The 20,466-nt window shown below is 43.8% G+C and overlaps 2 protein-coding genes across 4 annotated transcripts; one reads left to right on the top strand and one right to left on the bottom strand.

Moving 5' to 3' along the window:
• Positions 1 to 404: 404 nt before the first annotated feature.
• zhx3a (zinc fingers and homeoboxes 3a) lies at positions 405 to 13,463 on the bottom strand. 3 transcript variants are annotated; one of them, XM_078247829.1, is made up of 4 exons: positions 13,151 to 13,463; positions 12,136 to 12,266; positions 2,427 to 5,334; positions 405 to 1,876 (listed from the first exon to the last, which is right to left on the bottom strand). In XM_078247829.1, exons 3-4 carry the CDS (start codon positions 5,138 to 5,140, stop codon positions 1,843 to 1,845), a joined length of 2,748 nt encoding a protein of 915 aa, XP_078103955.1. In that variant the 5' UTR covers positions 5,141 to 5,334; positions 12,136 to 12,266; positions 13,151 to 13,463; the 3' UTR covers positions 405 to 1,842. The 3 variants fall into 3 exon arrangements, with proteins under 3 accessions (XP_078103955.1, XP_078103954.1, XP_078103956.1); XM_078247828.1 differs by lacking the exon at positions 12,136 to 12,266; XM_078247830.1 differs by lacking the exon at positions 12,136 to 12,266 and having other exon boundaries at positions 13,338 to 13,463.
• Positions 13,464 to 15,400: 1,937 nt separating this feature from the next.
• Positions 15,401 to 19,525, top strand: fam83d (family with sequence similarity 83 member D). Its single transcript, XM_078247831.1, has 4 exons — positions 15,401 to 16,107; positions 17,532 to 17,699; positions 17,867 to 17,991; positions 18,167 to 19,525. The coding sequence occupies exons 1-4, from the start codon at positions 15,622 to 15,624 to the stop codon at positions 19,047 to 19,049; spliced, it is 1,662 nt and encodes a 553-aa protein (XP_078103957.1). The 5' UTR covers positions 15,401 to 15,621; the 3' UTR covers positions 19,050 to 19,525.
• The last annotated feature ends 941 nt before the right edge of the window (positions 19,526 to 20,466 follow it).

The following is a 20,466-nucleotide window of genomic DNA, read 5'->3' as shown; positions in this document are numbered from 1 at the left end:
GACCTCCAGGTTTTTATTTCTCCCTGTAACATCTGGCTGGCCTATAACCCTTTTCTTTGTCCACAGTGCACACCCTTCATTGAATAGAGAAGCTCTGCTCACCATCTGCATACATATCTAAGGCAAAATACCTCATAATACACATTGCAGACAAAATAAATAGGTTCTTCTGCAATGATTGCCTGTCATGGAAACTAACTAAAATTTCCTTCCTCATAATTCAGCTTTCAACACAAACTGTATTGTCAACTACTTACCAGCAGGTGGGGCTGTGTGCATTTCTTCAATCCCAGTGCATAACATGCTACTTTCACATTCATCACACTGAATAATTTGACTGTTATCCATGGCATAATTCATATTCACTCCTGGTGCAAGGTGCTGAGCAAATAATACCACGTTACTGCTTGGTGAGTATTCAGTTTATTCTGTAAAGATTCAGAAGTGTAGAAAGGATGATACAACAGTGCTTTATGATCAGACTATTTCATAAAAGTGATCATAACACCGTAAGTCCAGATTCCACTATCTCAAACCAAAATAAATTTGTAACATTCGACACAAGTGCATACACTGCTGGTAGGAGATCAACCTCCAATTTCACTTTGGATGGTATAGCACCGTTCTTAGCTATTAGCAGCTTGACAAAGATGCAGCTTAATAGGATTCATGTAGTGACTGTATGTTTATATAAACACAAGAAAATTCAGAGGAGAGCAAAGATCTCCTCATTTGGCTCTCTAGCTAGCACAATATCTCACTCTGTCAGTGTCTAGGGATCAAATTGATAATTTAGCTTTAAACAACATTTCGCCAGTAACAATATTAGATATAATGACAGCTTAAAGTTAAACATCTCCAAGTGTACAGAAAGCAGCACAAGATTTTTTTTTCACAGATATAGACGAACAGTGACCATTGATGCACTGGTATGTATATTATTTTTTTTCTACTTTTTTTCAGGACAGCACGGTAGCTGGAAAGCAAGGTGACGGACAGACAGGTCATATAAACATGGACAGAGCTGAGTAAGGCAACATTAGCGTGACAGGCTTCTCTCTGTTCAGTTTGCAGGGCAGTGTAGTGTATTGATCTTGACGGAGCTGTCAATACCTTTACTGTGGGGCAGTGGGATTTGTAGCCTTGCTGTCTTCATTAGTGCATTGTATATAGTCTCTTGCGGTAGCTGAACTGCAAAGTGATCACCAACATTTATACAGATCTAAATAAACCATGTTTGATTGCATCTGGACTTACAGTGACTATAGAAGAGTAAATAGAATTGAAAAAACAAATAACGGAAAAAGTAAAATTCAAGGCAGTGCTGAAGTACTGGTTGCTAAAAAAGTAAAAAATATCACAAAGCCAACAATAAGATTTCCTTGACACGTCTTGTTTGTCCAGTCAGTACAAACCCTCTTTAGTGCAGTTTCAATCATATATATATATATTTCTCCCTCTGACCCCAAAACAATATCTCTCAGCCCTATCCTATCCTATCTTTGCTCATTCAAGTCAGTTTTCCAGTCAGTGTGCGTCTTTTCTCTTTCTTTGATCCCTCGTACTGACCTCATTGTGCACCCTCCCCACACAACCACAAAGAAGCATGAAATGCTTAAACATCACAGGACTCAAAGGTGAGAAGTTCTTTCTTTTGACGATGGCAGGAAGTGATGGAAGAGGAGGAGGAGGGGTGGGGGGTATTCACAGTTACAGTCAGAGTCCAACGGTCCAGCTACAATCACATCTGCTGTCATTATGAACACTCTTTTTAGACCACGGCCAGGGGAGCAAGCCAGCCTTTAAACATCATGCTCCTCTGGCGAGATTGGGCCTGCTTCATCACACCTCCAGTAGCTCCATCCTCAGGCGATCCCTATCAGCAACACACACACACACACACACACACACACACACACACACACACAAATCGTGAGGACCTGATTGAAAAGTTCCTGTTGTATTATTTCTATTGTAATGTGAGGTACTGGGAGGAAGCATTGTAAAAAGATGCCTGTGTACGGGTTAACTTGCCTCTTGGAAATCCATCTCACCAAAGACAATTGTCATGATTTATTCACATATATTAGCATGCGCTCTAAATCTATAATTCAACGGGCCAGACTCCTACTTATCTAAAAATAGCTTCTTAAACACAGACCTTTGATTGATCTGAATAAGCTACTCAGCATGAGTACCTGTACACACTTCTCCTGCTTCCTTTTTACTGTACATCATGCAACCATGACTACAAACAACAAGCTGTCATGCTTTCATCACTCCACCTGGCTTACATTGTTTTTGCTTTCTTGATGGATAAATAGCACTATGCTTGTAAATTATCACAAGGCACTGTGAATGAGAAGTGTATCTTACTTTACGAGCTTTTATCACACTTTGTAATTCGAGCATTATGACTGAAGTACCTGGCCTGATTGGCATCCGTCTGTTTTTCAATGAGTGACTGACTGGCCACTGGCTGCTGGTGGTCTTCTGCTCTCTCTGACCAGGGATCCTGCTGGTCTCTTGGCTGCGCTGACTCTTCAGCTCGGGCTCGCTCGACGCTCCCTTTGGACGCCATCAGACCAAGCAGCGGAGAGTATGAATCCTGCCACACAACCCGCTGCCCTGAGTTTAGTCCTGCATCTCCTTCAAGGTGCTTGTTCATGTCTTTCTCAACAAGTTTATTTTTGGCCACTGGAGAGTCCTTTGGAGACTCGGCTTCAGCATCTCCGTGGCTGCTCACGTCCACCGTTACTGTGGGCGGTCGTTGATAGGTCTCCAGCCACTTTAGCTGCCCATTCTTGTGGCTGTACCGGCTGTCGCTGAACCAGCGCACCACCTCTGACTTGGGAAGGCCTGTCTGGACACTTAAGTCCTCGTACTGCTGACTGCTGGGCCAGCGGGTGTTGGAGAAAATCTGTCGGAGGATGTGCAGCTGCTGGGGGGTCTTGTTGGCCCAGGGGGGGGAGAAAGACGGCTGAGAAGCAGAATCCTCAACTGTATCAGACTTATGATCTTGGTGTACAATCTCAGATGTAGTATCTGGTTCATTCATCTTCAGCCTCTTGAAGTTGATCTTGATGGGGTCAATTTTCCGCTCTGGGCAGCTTCTGTCTCTAGCAAACGGGTCCTCCTCCTTGATGAGTTGCTGTAAGATTGACATGCCTTTTATGGGAAAGTCCTTGTTGCATTTACCCTCATCTAAAATAGATGAGCTGCTTTTTGTAATGACAGTAGTGCTGGTGCTTTCAGTTGGGGATTTGCTGGCATGGTTCAGGTTAGGGACACTGTCATTACAGGTAGTACTGGGGTATTCATTGCTAATACTGGTGTTGTTGGTCTTGTGGATGTAGTTTTTGTGTTCAACGTCAGGCTTCGCGGTGTGGGCCTGCTCTTGTGGACTGACGATGCTGCTGTTATGACTGTTGCAGGTGATGTTGGATTTGCTGGTGTTATCGATGATTACTTGACTCTTGGTACTGTTTGAACCTTCCAATCCGATTGGTGAACTGTTGCTTTGGACATTTGTTTTCCCGTTGGTGTCAGCAACACAGCGCTCATCATTATTGCTAATGTTGGTAGAGCAAGTGGTAATGCTGTTAATGCTGTTGGTTGGGCTGCTGTTATGCACCGTTTTCCGGGTGACAGTCTCAGCACCATTACTGCTGCTGGAATAGCTGCTGATGCTGCTGCTACTACTGCAACTACTGCTGCTACTGCTGCTTCGACTGCTGCTGGTGCTACTGGCGCAACCGCTGCTTCCAGCCATGTCTAGGCTGAGGCCATTGCTCTTGTCTAGCTCCACAGTGGGTTGAGTATTCTTGGTCAGTACCTGTGTTGTTCTGACTACAGATGGGAACGTTGGGGGGACAATTGGAGTAGAATACGAGACCCTAGTGACATGGGGGTTGGTTGACATGCTTGCCTGTGTGGCCATAACTCCGACAGGCCTGGTTTTCATATTGTTGTAGGGAACTTTGGCCATCTGAAAGTTTGGTCCTTTTGAGCCTTGATGGGCAGTGACAGTGTGATGGGTTACAATGTGATTAACGTGCCGTTGTGTAGTGGGTTGCTTTTGAGGTGCTCCACCCTGGAACACTGTGTTGAACATCTTTCTTCTGGCCTCTTCAATCTCTTCAGGAGACCAGCTTATGCCCTGCTTGAGCCTTTGGGCAGTAAACCACAGTTTGATCTGCTCTTCAGGGAACTCTGAGACCACCGTTAGGTAGCAGAGTTCGGCTTTGGTCGGGTAGGGGAACTTGCCAAAGGACGTCTTGAGAAAGCTGCTGGTGTCCATGGCGGCATCGTAGGTGGGGATGCTGCTGAGAGGGATCATCACCTTTGGAAGGTCTTTATTGGAAGAAGAGGAGGGGGGAGAGTAAAGGGAGGGAGTGTGCTGGTGAAAGACTTGGTTGGACACTGTCGTCTTAGTCACATGAGCGACAGTGGTCCTCGGCATAGCTGGGGCGCCAGAAAGACTGAGAGCCCCGTTTTGGAGTTCAGGCACATTTGTCAGCATGCTGGGGTCTACATCCTTTCCAGTGTCTATCTTCCGTACCTCCACGGTGTGAGAAACCACAATCTTTTTGTGCTCCCCCTTGGCTTTCATCATCTTTGCAATTGGTGTTTTGGTGAGGGAGATCCCAGATTCTCTGTTGTCTTCTCCACTGTCTGTGAAGAGACTTTGCTCCACTGTTGTTACTCCATCCCTCTTGTTGACACTTAGGGAGGCAGTCACCAAGCCCTCCATTATTTTAGGGTGGGCGGTAGCGTTATGCAGAGCCAGAGCCTCAAAGCGGACGACTGATACCCCACAGTTCAGGCAGTAGAAAGTGGGCTGGGCCCTGAAGTCTAAGTGGCAGTTGTGCATGTGATCCAAAAAGTAGTTTAGATCTCTGGACTCGAAACGGCACTTTGGGCAGCTGTATGTACCTCCTTTCTGCATCTCGCTGCCACTTTCGGATTTGGAGGAGCTGTGAGAGAAATGGCCGGACTCTTCTCCAGAGATGCTGAGTATGCTGTCTTCTGGGATCGTTGGTAGGAGTTCTGGTAGCGAGCCCAGTATGATTTCCTCACGCACATGTTTGGATTTGGATGGTATCATGCAGGGTACAGTGGATTTCCTCTTGCTGGCCATTGTGCAGCTTTGTGTAAATGGTGTGAGTGATTGCTTGTCCGGTATGATGAGAACGGAGGGCGGGTGGAGAGTGGAGAGGGTTGAATGGAGTTTAGTGTCATGGACCAGCCACTATGATATCACAGTGTTTCTTCATGCCCTCTGCCACTTCAGGACTCCTGTCACATGGACAAGTTTAACAGCTCCCAGGGAACCTGTGAGGAAAAAGTACAAAAGAGAGAGAGAGAGCCCATCTTTAATTTAGTAATTACAGAAAAAGAAATGGCAATCTGGTACTTGAACATTGTCAAAATGACATAATAGTCGTATATGGATAGCAGATTTATAGTTGAACATTATTATTAAAGTTTTAAAATCACATTTAACTAATTTCCTAATTATTGAAAAATAAATATATAACATTAAATAAATCAAGAAAATCTACAAAAAAATAAATAAAAATAAATAATTCTTCAGGGCACCACACTCACACACTCCTTCAATCAATGCAGCCTGTCCGTGTTCTGGTTCTTCACTTGAATTTACAACGTGTGGCTCTTCTATTAAGGGATAGCATTTGTCCACAGAATTATATTTTAGTAAAAATAACACAACTCACGTAATAAAAATGCTGGTTGGCACCAAGATTAAAGCTAAAGTTAATAATAAATAGAATAATAATAAATGTGATATGCTGTTTGAATTAGTGTTCTTAGTTGCCAGATGCTACCTGCCTCGCTCCAGGAAAGACTTAATATCAGTAAATAAATATCATCCACGCATCACTACCTTAGGGATTTAGCACCTATTGAGAGGGATACACTTCACCACTCCAAAATGATAGTGCTGGGTGTATCTAACCCTACCAGCTGTTCCACATTGTCTGCAGAAACCACAAATATGCAAAAATATGCACGCAGGTGTATGCGTTTGTCTCCAAACAATATTTGGTAAACTTATTTTTTCTATGTATAGGTATTATTGTTTTAAATAAGGTGATTTTTTTTTACAGGAGAATGAGACATCTTTTTTTATATGTTAAAAATTTGTCACATGCTGTGGGCCATGCTGTCTTGTTCGTCTTTGGTTTGATATTGTAGAGCAGACATATGAAGGTTAAATGACTTTGCTGTAGTGAGTGAGCATTTTACTGCCACACTTGGATGGGAGCCATATATTTTACATTGGACGTTACAGTGTACCTTTCCAACATAATGCAGTGTCAAGAGGGGAAATCAGGTGACTGTGTGTGTGTGTGTGTGTGTTCCCAGCAGTCAGCCAACAACAGTTCAGTTAAGGACCTGGAGCATTCTCATAAGGTCTGAGAAGGTTACTGCAAACACATCTGAAGCCTTTTACAAGCTGCAGGCTCAAACCATTTCATCCTACACGTGTTCAACAAGCAGCATGGCGTTGCATGCATGCATACATACAATCACTGGATGCACACATCCATTAGCAAACCACATCCACTGGCTTTCCCTTCCTTTAACACTCTAGTCACAAGGATGGATACGGATTGTCTCTGCAGTCTTCAGCATTTCTCCTGTTTTTTCTCCGCATCATGAAGTGAAAAACATGCCTCTGTTCTCTCACAAAGGCACAAATATTTAACAAAGTCTGTAGGACAAGGATGCACTCTAGTCAGTGTTTCATTAGCGATACAGCTGGTTTTTATAGTCATTTTAACACTGGAAAGAACAAAACGTGAAAACGATGACGTGAAATGATGAGAAAAAAAAAGTATCAAAGTGGAGACATAGCTCTGCACCCTCTGCCCTCTGCATAAACCTTGACACAGACACACACAGACACACACACAGCCTCTGTATATCACTCTCATCTTCCTTTCCGAGACTGGAGAAGCATTGATGTGCAGCATGCTGCTAAAAACTAGTCTCATCCTATCATCAATATATATTAATCATCAATTATCATATTAATTAAGTATCTATGTATGTCTTATTGATGCCTCCATGTTTTTTAGCTCTTGTTTTTAGGTTGTTGTGTTGTGATTGTTGGAGCTTGTATTGCAAGACAAATTTCCATGTACACGGACAATAAAGTGCTATCTATCTATCTATCTATCTATCTATCTATCATCTATCATCTATCCATAATCACTCAGGCTTTGCCTTCTCCTGCAAGCTTATCATTTTGGGGGAAAACATCAGCTGCACAAATTCAACCATCACCCAAAACATGGTTCCTGTTGAAATCCAGCATACCTCAACATCTCAAACTGCATTTTGTTCTACACAAAGAAAAGAATTTCTCATACTTTCAGCACATTTTCTTTTGTCATGCTGCGTTTGTACACAGTGAACAGCACTTTCACAGACTTTGGTTTTACTGCATCCACGTGCATGATCACCATGGCCGGCTGGATGGTAAATAAAAGATGAACCTGTTCCAGAATTAAAAACCCTCAAATGACTGCCCAACAGTACACACTGATCCCAGACAGATTGTGACGTCCTCCTTGTATCTACCTCTTTTTAATTTCTACTGAAGGCTGCTGATTTCTGACAAAAAAAACAACAACTAAACAAAACAAACAAACAACAGAAAAAGTAGGTCACCAGCATCTTATGCAGTAATCCCAGTTCACTGCATCCAGACGCGGGCATGTGCTGTATGTTTTGCCGCCAGAGAGGTCATGATATCCTCTGATGGCACACTCGATTAACCCCTGTTGAGGACATGGCGTTCATTGGGTTTGTTCCACTGAACGAGGGATTTAGAAGTCGGCTTTCACGCAGCAGAGGGATGTAGTCATGCATATCTGAAACAACTGTGTGAGAGAAGTCACTATGCTATAGAACAAATCAGTGTTGGCTCAGTTTAGCTGTGCTGAAGTGATTCATTTTGTTTGTCCCACAGACAGCACACCGCATGTCAGGATGTTTCAGAAAATAAAGTGATGCAGAAGGTAACTTGGTCCCGGTGGTTGGCTGTGGCTGAGGTAGCAGCCCCCGAGAGGGGCCGTTCTGTGACGATACAGATGCTGGCCTAGTACAGAAGTAAGACAAGCCAAAAGTTGAGAAAGGTTACATAAAGAATCAGGTCACCTATCAAAAGAATGGGCTGCTTTATCTGGCGAGTGAGACGTGCAATCAGACACAAGACAAGGGCTTCCCAGACAGGGAGCCATTGAATGGTTCCCTCTGAAAAGCCAGGCCTTGTGTTTCAGCGACGAGGTAGACAACGCTCAGACGATAACTGTCCCCAGTGTGTCGTATGTCCTTGTGCTGGCACTGGATCTGTGGCACAGGGGGAGGAAACTCTTTTCATCTCAGCGGACCACGGGAGTCGTATCTGAAGTGAGGGAAAGTGGCAGAGCTCTCAGACGTGCTTTCTGGACACCCACGCTTAGCGTAAGCAGAGGGGCCTTGTTCGCCGAACTAAAACCACATGTGAACCATTCAACTTTAAAAAAAAACCCCAAAAAAACCAAGCGTTTCAAAACAAACGGGATTAGTCTAGGTTTAAATATTGATGGGATTTATACGTTCCGCCTCATTTAATAGCAGCTTTAAGATGTACAGGAGGGCCTCCCTTATGTGCTCTTTCACTGTCATTTCCATAACAATATTATATTTACATCTCATTAATATTTAATTATGTTCTCTATATTTTCACATGGCAAACGGCTGAGTGTGCTACTCCCATTTCGGCAAAACCAATTGAAAGAAAGCAGCATGTATTCCCTTTCATCACCTCATAAACTGCTGCAGTAATTACAATATTTCAACAGAAAAAACATGCCCGATCTACAGCGAGCTGCTACCAGCGGAAAGGGAGGCAAGGCTGCAAAGTGGTTGCTAAACATTAGAATTTAATTCAAAACAGTGCACTGATTCAGTCACAGATTGTTGGGTCACCTACAGTTGACATTAACAAATAGAGATTGGCGTTTTTGTTGTGCCACCTGTCACATGAATGAGAATGTGAAGGCTGGAGGAGGAAGGACAAAGGAAGACAAAACTCAGACATTTGGGACTGAAGTGAGAGGATGACTGATGATGATGATGACAGGCTCTGCTGTTTCAATATTCCTCCCCGCTGACATCTCGTAGGCACACATCTCCTCACACACTCCCCTCCTCACCTCCGCGACATTTAGCACCTGCAATGTTTTTTCTCTTTGAAATAAATAACTGGCAAGGAGTCTCTTGATGTGTAAAGAAGAGGGGAAAAAAAACAGGCTTAAATTCTGTCACTTCTAAAAACATTTGTTTTGCATGTAATTTGCTTTGACAGTGATCTGCTGTTGTCTTGAGAGTCCGCTTAAAAAAATCTGACAAAAAAATGACCCGCCGTCCGCTGAGGGTTTGGGCAGAGAGGGGGAACTCCTGACAAATACATTTGAATGATCAACAAATCTGTTTAGCGGGAACATTTTGGGAACAATGTCCATTAAATAGATTAACGTCATGCAAGTGGATCAGCTGGACAAAATAAATATAAGCCAGAGAGCAATTACGGTCTTGCACAGAGAAGAGATTGGGAACAATGGCGCCTCATTTATAAGGGAAACGTGATCCAGCGCTGGGAGCCTTTAGATGGCTGAATGTCGAATTGTAATTGTTCTGTTTCCTGGGTGTCTCCTGTGCCCATTATGCTGCCACAGTGGACTAATGTGGGCTTTGTATTGACAGTAAGGGTGGACAGGTTTCAGTTTGGGGACATCTTTGCGTGAATGGCACTGTATGTTTGCCAGCATGAATAAGTGTCGGGCTCTAGTGTTACGTGTGCTGAAAAACAATTCAGACTCATCAGGGTCCTTAGCACAGTGCTAATACAGCACACAAGTTCAAGCCGTCTTCACCGCCTGTCCGTCCAGCTGAAGAAATGCTGTGGCTTCAGTGTGGATACTCCGTCTCCACTGCGCGCTCTACATTTTTTTTTTGTGTGCGTGTAAGTGTCTGAATGTCTGTGATGCAGGTGTTGTCAGCCATCTCGTCTTCCTCTTTCTCCTCCGCACTCACACACACACACACACACACATGCACGCACACACACGCCCCTTACCTCCATGACTGCAGCCTCATCCACTGGGAGACCGGTCGGTGGTGCCACTCATGTGTTAACATCACCATGGCAACCCCTCTCTTCCCCTTGCCCACCACGCCACACACACACACACAGCGGAGTCACTCGCCCACACCCACCAACCTCAAGACACACAAACACACACACACACACACACACACACACACACACACACACACACACACACACACACACACACACACACACACACTTCCCTGGACTGCATCCGGTGCAAGACAAACTTAATCCACATGCTTTGCCAGCCATCTTTGAAAAGTCCATTTATGGGTCAAGCCTCTTTCAAATAACTTTGAGTGAGGTCCGCAACAACAACTTGGCTTTTTCTTTTTAATCGGGTCGTAGCGATACAAAAATCTCAGCTCCACTGTTCTTATGTTTATGACAGAGATTACTAAAAGAAATAATGCAGCCATACACGCTGCAAATGACCTCCTGTCAGTGTTATTGTCTTGCTAAATCAGTGCATAGGCCTGGAGACAGAGGTGCTACAGTACATACCTACTGCACTCTGCCTGTCTGAGCATCTTTTGTGTGAACGCGCACTGTTGTAATCTTACATTGTTTTCCGAACCCTTCAATCTGTGGCCCAGATGAATGACAGACAAATAAACCATGGTGTGCAGAGAAAAAAAATCTGAGTCATGCATCACTTTTGATGAATAACTTCTTCAGTTCTGTAGCCAAGACTACAGGCATTCATTTAACAACTTAAGAAGAAAAGGAAGAAAGATGGCGGCATACCACACATTGTACTGTCCATCCTAAAATGGCTGACATCACAGCCTCCTATAACTGCCAAAGCCTGGCAAATGCCAGCTCCTGCTGACCAAACCTTTCTTGCACAGGACAGAGAAAGTGGCAGGGGCTCTTTCTCCACTAGTCCCAAGGTTTTTCCCCCCTCTCATCGCTGGGGCGTTTCTTTTGGTTGGAACTGTGCAAACATGCCGTTTTAGTGAGGCTTTTGAGTGGTCTGGACTTCGATACGACATTGATCCAATGACAAAAGCAATACCAAAAAGGATGAAAGATCCAAATAAAAGTGAACCTGTATAGAACGCCGTCCTTTCTGGTGGGAAAATAGGACTCGGCATTGTGGTTCGGAGAATTTTCTCCCAATTTGTTAGGATCATGAGGTATGCCGCTATCATGAGTGCTTGTTTGTATAAAAACGACTGTAAAATAGATCTGGTTGGCATTAGATTGGATTGATTTTCTTCTCTGAACTTAAGGAATGTTATACACTCCATGTCAACTAAATCTGCAAATCATGACCATATGACCTCCCTTGGTATTCTCTGGCAGGGAATTCATTTTGAACTGTGGGAGGCGCACAAAAACATAACATCTAAAGTGTTGTTAGAAATCAGAACACCAAATCCTGAAAAGTACAGTATTCCGAAATATGAGAGGTGGCATGTGCAGAGACGCTGTTTCGCCGAGGGGAGTGGGCTACATTGTGTCTGTGTATACACACTCCGCTGTGGCCATAACGAAAACTGTGAGCTGTGCCTAATTGCAGGGAGTGAGGGATGAAAGGCAATATGCCTGGCCTCATTAGAGTAGTTCCGAGAAGGGAGATGGAAGACTGTTCCCAGGGATCCACAAAGGGAATTGACATTCCCCCAGTGTAAGCGTCCTGCTGGAGTGAAATCCTCCACAAACACTGAACTCACCGGGCCAAACTGGGCCAAGCTGAACCCGATCTGCCGGATCCGCACAGCAAGAGCTCATTTACCTTTGTTTAGCCGGTCTTCACACACATAACACATGCCTGAAAATTAATCGGAATGCAGAAATGTCCACTAAACACACTTGAAGTCACTCTCCATAGTCTAAACAGCAACTCTCTCAGGAAAACTTCAGTGGCAGAAATGTTGCACAGTCATTTCCATGACCTACATTATATATAACAAGCTTACATGGTTAAATAATTAAAATACCTTTAAAAAATTGCCAACGATCCATGCCTGAGCTTGCTGCTTGAATAATATGTTGTTGTCACTTGTGTTATGGACACTGGACTCACACATCATCAACAGAGGCAACATTAGTCAGCACAGAGGTCCCTCCCCTAAAGGCAGAGGGAGACACATGGCATCCAGAGCTGGGTAAATATACAGATAGAAAATGTGATCGTACACGAACTGGTATTTTTAATACATGCCTCCACATTTTGCCAAATATCTGCGTGCTCCTGGAATGAGCAGCTCTCCTTACTGTACTGTATATGTTTCAGTGTGTGTGTGTGTGTGTGTGTGTGTGTGTGTGAGAGTAAGGCAGCAGCACATGTTGGCAAAAGGAAGAGGAGGAAATGAAAGAAAAAGAGTCCTGTGCATAGAGATACAGGCCTACCTTTTTGCTCAGGAAAGAGGAAGAAATGTGTAGACAGTGAGCGATCAATAGATGAAAACTGATACTTGGCATGCAGTTTGATCATCTATGGACTCGGAGGCTTCTTATATCAGTCAATAAGACTGCTATAGCACTGTGTTCAGAAGTATTTCACAACTAAAAGGACACTCACACTCACGGTACAGTGGGGAAATACAGCGCGTTGTGCAATAAAATAAGCAGATACGCCACATTGTATAGCGCGAGAAGGAGCGCAAATTCAGCCAGACGGATCCGCTTTTGTAACTGTAACAAACTGACGAGTTAACCCGTTTCACTCCATTCACAAGAGTGTGGGGCAACACACTGCCTCGAAGCCTACTTGCCAAAGGCGATCTGGCACTCTATATAACCTTATGAATATTCCCAAAAATCCTCCACCCCCCTCCTCCACCTACTGTCGCCATTTTATACATTGGCGACTTCATATAAACTGCCTTGACTACAGCACCAGATGAAAATGCAATATTCAATAGCGAGGCTTAATTTCAGTAAACAACTTTGGAGATCGCACCTCGCCAATAATGAGTTATTCGCGTTTTGGAAGAGTAGATGTGTCCTTACCTCAACAGTCGGTGGGAAAAATGGAATCCGACATTAATATATAAATGAATAATATTGGATTAGCTCCGATCGTTGCGTTTTGAGAAGAAGAGGAGGCGAGCAGGGGGTGGGAGCTCTCCTCAAGTGAACCCGGTGAACTGGCGTGAACCCGTCAGTGACCACGGCAAGGTACATTACATTACATTACCTTTCCACCCCTCAGCCACACTGCGTGGAGACGGCAAAACAACTATGGTCGGCGATGCAGGACGAGGCAGCTCCAAAAAAATTATAGCGAGTGTATTTCCTATGAACACGTGATTCGGAGCGTCATCCAAAATCCAAAAGCCCTTTCATCTAAAATTTTGGAGAGGGGCGGGGATGTGATGGAGATGTGTGTGCGTGTGAGTGTGTAGAAGGGGAGGAGGGGAGGGGGGTATGTATACTGAGCCCAGTGCACATGTCGTTATAGGGGGTAAAGCAATGCTCTAACAGATTTTGTTATGCATAGCTACAATGGCGCCATGGAGCCGGGTGAACAGATGGATTGCATTGTGTAAATTTGGGATTTGTTCAATGTCCAGTGGTCTATCGTTTCTGTGAGCTTCATCATCCAAAAGGTCCTCTTAATTGGGTCACATGTTTTTTTTTCAATAGCAGCCTGCCGTTTTTAGAAGAACAAAAAGCTTGATGGGCTACTATGAATATTAATCGTTGTGGGAATTGCCATTTAAAGCACAGGCCCATTAGCCCACCGGCTTAAAATAGACTTTTACGCACACGCGTAAAAACAAAACGCAGATGCACAGTAAATGTACCCTAGTTGTTCATATACATTTTCATAGTTAAAAATAATCAGACATATTTTCTTTAATCAAATTACCAATGTTAGTTATGTCTTGTTGTGTAGAATAGGGGCTATAAGCTTGTGATCCTCATGACCTTGTTGGCCTTTAATGCATAAAAGCGCAGAGGCCCAAAGCAGACACACGTTTAGAATAAGGGTTTAAGAAAAAAATAATTAGAGAAGAACTATGTTAATATATTTTGGAAGGATATTAAGAAAACATATCAATAAGTCATATCAACAAGAGAAGTAGAATATTGTAGTAGGTTAATAAAACAGAAATAGTATTAAGTATGATAAGGCCACTCTAAAACCACTGAGTATTATGGACACATTATATGTCTACTTAGAAACATAATATGACTGATTTAGATATGTGTACACTTTGTGAGTGTGTGACAAGCAGGCGGGACTACAGCCAAAGACCTCCAGCATATGCAACATAAATATAACACCCTCAATGTCTGTGTCTCACATATAGGGTTACAGGCCTCCATTATTTAGGAAACATGGATTTGCTCTTCCCTCCCAGTTTGTCCTGACTGGGTTCAGATGTTGCCTGTAGCTGTGGCTGTGTACAATCAGGATACACAAAGATTATCTATCAGGAAGATGAATCACTCAATTGTACAGCAAAAACCCAGCCTCTGGTAGCAGTCTGTAGGAGTGAGACTTGTAGTTATGCATATGTATGGTATAGGATTAAAAGACATGTGCCTCAAATATGACAAAATGTAACTTTTCTTGTGACAGCAATACATTTGGTGCACATATATGCTGGTGCTATTTTCTACAGTAGAATTTTCTGTAAGACCATTTCTGGAAGACTAGGTGCTGCAAATTTCGACTAAAGCTCGAGGTTATGTAGCCTACAGTAAAAGGTCACCACAGGTGTCACCAAATCCACTTGACAGATCGTCAGCACTATTCAAGTTTAGATGGAGGCGAGGATGTGTTCAAATCGTAGACCATTTTCTGTAATCTGTAGTCAGTGTAAATTAACCCACAGCATCCACCAGAAATAGATAATGTTGCTATGGTTACCAAAGGTTTGTGCACCTTGCGCTCTGGTTTAATAAATATTGAATGAATATATTATTTTTATATTTGAATTGAAACGAAAAATATTTAACTGAATGTTGTTGTGACAGTCTGATAAGCCTTGTTATAAAAACATGTATATAAGAATGTAGGCTATAAAAATTACTTTCTGTGTGCCTCTCTTCCTAGAAAGTGTAAGGGAAACCCTTGCCAGAAAGTTTATACTGAGTGAGATTGAGGATACTGGTCTCAAGAAATCGCAACGTACACGGTTCTAGGGGAAAGCGTCAGAGTGAGGGCTCTGTGCTCTTCCCTGCTCTCTGCGGTGTAATCTGATCAGGGCAGAGCAGGGGGAGGCTTGTTTGCATCCAAATGAGCCAATGAGACCGGCTTTACATTAGACTGACAGTCGGCCTCAGCGAGCCCGGAGACGCCATTCTGGTCCGACAACCGCTCGACAGCCAATACGGATCCATGACGGACAGGAACGGAGGGAAAAAACTAAATACAAATCTGACTTCCTGTAGGTCAAAACGTTACCTGTCACCTGCGGTACGGTAGAGTCTTTTTGTTTTGAAGAGAAAGCGGAACAGAATCCACAACAATGGCTCTGTCACAGTGCCTGGACGACTCACCTCTGAGGTTGGTTCCGAAACACGCCGGGGTCGAGGACCTGGACCTGCAGGAGGTGTACAACGAGAGACACCGACTAGCACTGGAGGAGCTGCTGTCGGGAGGGCTCGACAACTTTTTGGACTTCCTCAGGAAAGAGAGGATCCCCAACTTTCTGTCGGACGATGAGATGCAGCGGATCAGGAACGCCGCCGTGCCCCCGCGCGGTGTGTCCCTCCACGGGGAGGACCAGGCACTGGAACAGTCGCTCAGCAGCTCCCAGGACTGCTCCTCCGTCACCTATTTCCCCGAGATGTCGGACGTGGAGCCACCGCTGCTGGAGATCGGCTGGCCCGCCTTCACCGCCGGCTCCTACCGGGGAGTCACACGGGCCGTGGCGCACTTCCAGCCCAGCTTCGGCGAGTGCATATATAGCTGCAAGGAGGCTGCGAGGCGTATGATTAAAAGTGCCAGAGAGGTATGCACAAAGAAAGTATTAAAAACATAGCTGCATACTTGTCTTCTAATAATCACCTTTTACAGTTTTTACTTGGCAACTGATTCTATTATTTCTATATCCTACAGGCACTGGTAGCATAATGATATTCCTGCAAGGGACATGCTGTATAATATCTTGTTGTATTCTATTTTTGTATTTTCTATCCCAACATTGTTTCACATATTTTCTAAGCTTAAAGGCTACAGTGATAACATGGCAGCATGGTTTTATGTGGTATCCTTAAACAGGATTTTTATTTGTCAAATATCCCCCTGCCACAAAGTGTGTGTGTGTGTGTGTGTGTGTGTGTGTGTGTATATAGTGTCACTCATTAAAACATTTTTGGAGGGAAAACTCAAGTTCTAAATCTTCTTTGTATAATCCCTAAAATACATGCCAGATTTTCCCCATGGAATTTCTTTGATCAGTTTGTAATTTGAAAGTTTTTTGAAGTCTTGATCAGAAAGAAAGCAGTGACCAAAAGATCAAATAAACAAAAACACGGCATGAATATTCATGGTGATGCTACTGACAGGAGCTGTCACTCTAGCGTCTGTTTAAAAAAAAAAAAAAAACATGAAGGGAGTGTGAGGCTTCAGCAGCACCTCAGGCCTGTGGAGGGCCTGCGTGCCAGATGTGCCTCGACTTGCTTTGCTCCCCTCTATCAAAGTTTGCATTCCCTCTTCATCTGGTTTCTCTCTCTCTGGTTTCAGTTAAAATGTAGTTTTGTGTATATACAGTGTACTGGCTATCAGTTTTGAAACCTTAGAAAATATTCTCAATCAAGTTTGACCGTTAGGTCGTCTGTCTTTTTGTAATGTTAAACCACTGACCGTAACAACCCAACGTGCATCTACAGTATGGTCGGCTGGTACCGGTCGGCTCACAGGAACAGCCTGGCCCTGTATTTCAGTGAAATGTAACTGTTTTTACACATTTTCCTAAAGCACCCACACACTATCATCCAAATAAGGTGGGGAACTCCTGTTAAAGCTGCATGTGGATAACACCAGTTTTAAGCAATAAATCTGAGCTATGTAAACATCTGTGTCTAATCCTCAACACACAACCTTTACCACAGCATGTGAAATTCCTCGCGAAAAAGAGAAATCTCAGTGCGAACCGAAGCTCAGGAAAATGGAGGCAAGCCATACAGTGCACCTACGTCTCTCCTGTTTAAAGTAACTTGTTTGCTGACCAAGCGTTATTGCCGATTGCCATGGTAACAGACCACAGTCAATAGAAAGCTCATCAGCACGCACATTTCTGGGAGTGTGCCTGAAAGAGATTCACAGCTCTGTTTGAATAAGGCATTGCATTTGACAATAATAAAAACAGTCACGTGCTACATCTGCTGCGAAAAAGGAATTCTATTATATTACCTCTGTAATTTTCCACTGCAGGTGATTGCCATAGTTACAGACTCCCTGACCGACCTGGATATCTTTAAGGATCTTCAGGAGGCATGCTCCCACCGCAAAGTCCCTGTCTACATCCTGCTGGACCAATCATGTGCTCCTGCTTTCCTCAAGATGTGCAGAAATGTCGGTGTTTGCCTGGATGACCTTCGGGTATGTGGTGGGTCTGTAAAGCTGGGTGTGGCTCTGTGTACAAAATAAAAACATCAGATGGCATCAAATTAAAATTTGTCCTTTAATATTTAATATGACTGGGTGGGTCTGCACTTATCTCTCACTCCTGTTCTTTCTCATCTTTTCTTTTTTTTAATCCTTTTCAGCAAATGAGAGTGCGAACTATAACTGGTACAACTTATTACATGAGATCAGGTGCGAGGATTACTGGGGAAGTTCATGAGAGGTTCATGCTGATTGATGGAAACAAAGTGGCTACAGGTTCTTACAGGTAAAAGGCTTCTAACCATTTTACCTAAAATCAAATGATGTAGCTGCCTATCTGTGGCATGGAGTTGCCTAAAATCCCCAGATTTACTTGACAAAAGTAATTTTCTTGCTGGGTTTGGATAATTGAACCTGCTTACTTTCATTCACGCATGTTGTTAAATCCCATTCCTGTGCAGGTACAACTGGACTGATGGCAAACTAAACAGCAGCAACCTAATCGAGCTTTCTGGTCAGATAACGGAGAAATTTGACGAGGAGTTCCGCATCCTCTACGCCCAGTCTCTACCTATAAACACTCGAGGACCTCCAAGTGTACGAAACAGCAGCATCTACGAGCATCTCCTCATCAAACACTCAACCACCTCCTCCCCTCAACTGGCCAGAGAGAGGCCAGTGTGTCTGACCAGCACACCCAGCCGCAACCCCTTAAGCTTAGCTGTCCAGCCGCCGTGTGAACAATCGACTCCAGATCGTCGTAAAACCAACCCAGTGTCCGACGACTCCACCATAGGTGAGGAGTGGACTGAGCAGCACATGCAGGAGGAGATCCTGGCTGGTAGCACCACTCAGTGCTTCCCTGTAGATCAGCTAGCAGAGAAAGAGCCAGCGACCCCCAGCCCCGTCTCTTGCCACGCCTCCACTCAGACCAGCCAGTCAGTAATGGACAGTGACACCCAGACTGACCTCCAGCTCACACAACACCCCAACCTTATCACACCAACGAGCACAGGGCCAAACCAGGCCACCTCTCCCTCCTTTCAGTCTCCCAGGCAGAGCTCGCCCACCCAGGCAGCTCAAGACGGCACCTTAAAGGACTGCTTCCACAAGCTGACCAAAGAGCGCCAGCACCACTACTCCACCATTCGCTCCAAGCTGGAGCACATGGTGACCACCCTGTCCCAGAGGCGAGAGCTAGCAGACGTCACCAACATGACTCAGGGGCCTGGTGCTCACAGCAGGCAGAGGGTACACAAAGACTGTAAGCAGGAACCAAACCCCAGACTGCTTGTTGAAAGTGCGGGCATGGGCACATGGCCAAGAGCCAGATGTGTACACTAGTTTGTCTTCAGGGATTTCGGAGATGGAGCGGGGAGGAGCTATTGCAAGGTTTCTTGAGGATCCTCTGTTTAAAATAAATGGTTTTGGCTTATGCAGTAGAATTCTAGCTTTCTTCTATTTGTCTTGTCTGCAGTGCCCACTTTTGTCCCTTTCATTCAGTGTCCTGTCCATGTCAAAGCCCTTTTTGTATGTGTATGGTAACACAGAATTGTAATTGACAGAAATTCTATTTTTAACCAAAGACACGGTGCAATATTTTTTTGACCATGTCAGTTTAATGAAAATAATTTGCTGAGGTGGTTAAAACTGGATAATATCTGCTGTAGTATGAGTGAAAATGAATTGTGCAAGTGCTGTTTAGGTTATTTAAAACACATTTGGCTGCTGTAACTGCATTTGAACAACATTCCAGAGAGCAGCTGGCTCTCACTGCGCTTTGCTAATAAACAAAGCTAGATTTTTGCTAGATGAGTGCTTATTGACTTTTGTCTTTTCTAACACTTCCTACATATCCACCCTTTGTGTTCGCTTTCAGCTCCATCACAGTTGAAACTGTAATCAAATCCTTGTGAAGAATATCTTGGGGGGGGGGGGAATGTGTTCAAAAGTTATAGGACACACAAGGAAACAAAGTGACTTCCCAAAGAGAATGAGCACCTGCGCCTTATGCACTGCAGTGCCTTCATGCAATTAGTTGAGAGACAGCATCTGTGATACTGGCACCTTTGCTGATTACATAGCCAATCATAGTTGCTGTCCAGGGCGGATTTGGAGAAGAATCTCTGTCACAGATTACAAACATAGATTACGATGAATGCTTCTCTACGCACAGATTCTTGTCAATATAATTCTTGGACAAAGAATTCAAATTTTTATGCAGCAGTGAAGCAGGGGGGTTTAGCATTTGTGTAAAGCTCCATATTAGCAATAATATACTTTTAAATTATTCTGAATCATGGTTCTACATGGTGTGCTGCTGAGCCTGGCACAAACAGTGTTTATTATAGTCTTCATATCTCACATCTAAGCACAAAGGTCCTGTGAATGATCAAAGCTTGCGATGCTTCAGTGATACTTGTGCTCAGAATGCCTTGAGTTATAAATGTATTACTCACTCTGAGCTTTATGTGACTAATGTTTAACTAAAGTGAGAAGATTAGGTGTGTAAACTATCTTGTATCAAGATGTACAGATAGCTTGATTCAAAGAGGAAGGAGACCAGATGGAAAGCATGAATCAGTAGGTGATCATAGGATTGTGTTTAAAGAATGCAAACTATGAGTACATTTCTTTCTTCCAGTAGTTTTAAATGGAGAAGACAAACTACGGCAGCAAACTTTCTGCTATTTAATCTATTTATTTCACAGTAGACATGCAGAGTTATACATAGACTAATTTGAACAAAAATTGCATATAA

Source organism: Sander vitreus, chromosome 4, assembly GCF_031162955.1.
Source record: "Sander vitreus isolate 19-12246 chromosome 4, sanVit1, whole genome shotgun sequence".
Classification (NCBI taxonomy): Eukaryota; Metazoa; Chordata; class Actinopteri; order Perciformes; family Percidae; genus Sander; species Sander vitreus.
Note: the sequence above shows the minus strand (reverse complement) of the source record. Positions and strands in the feature narration are given on the sequence as shown.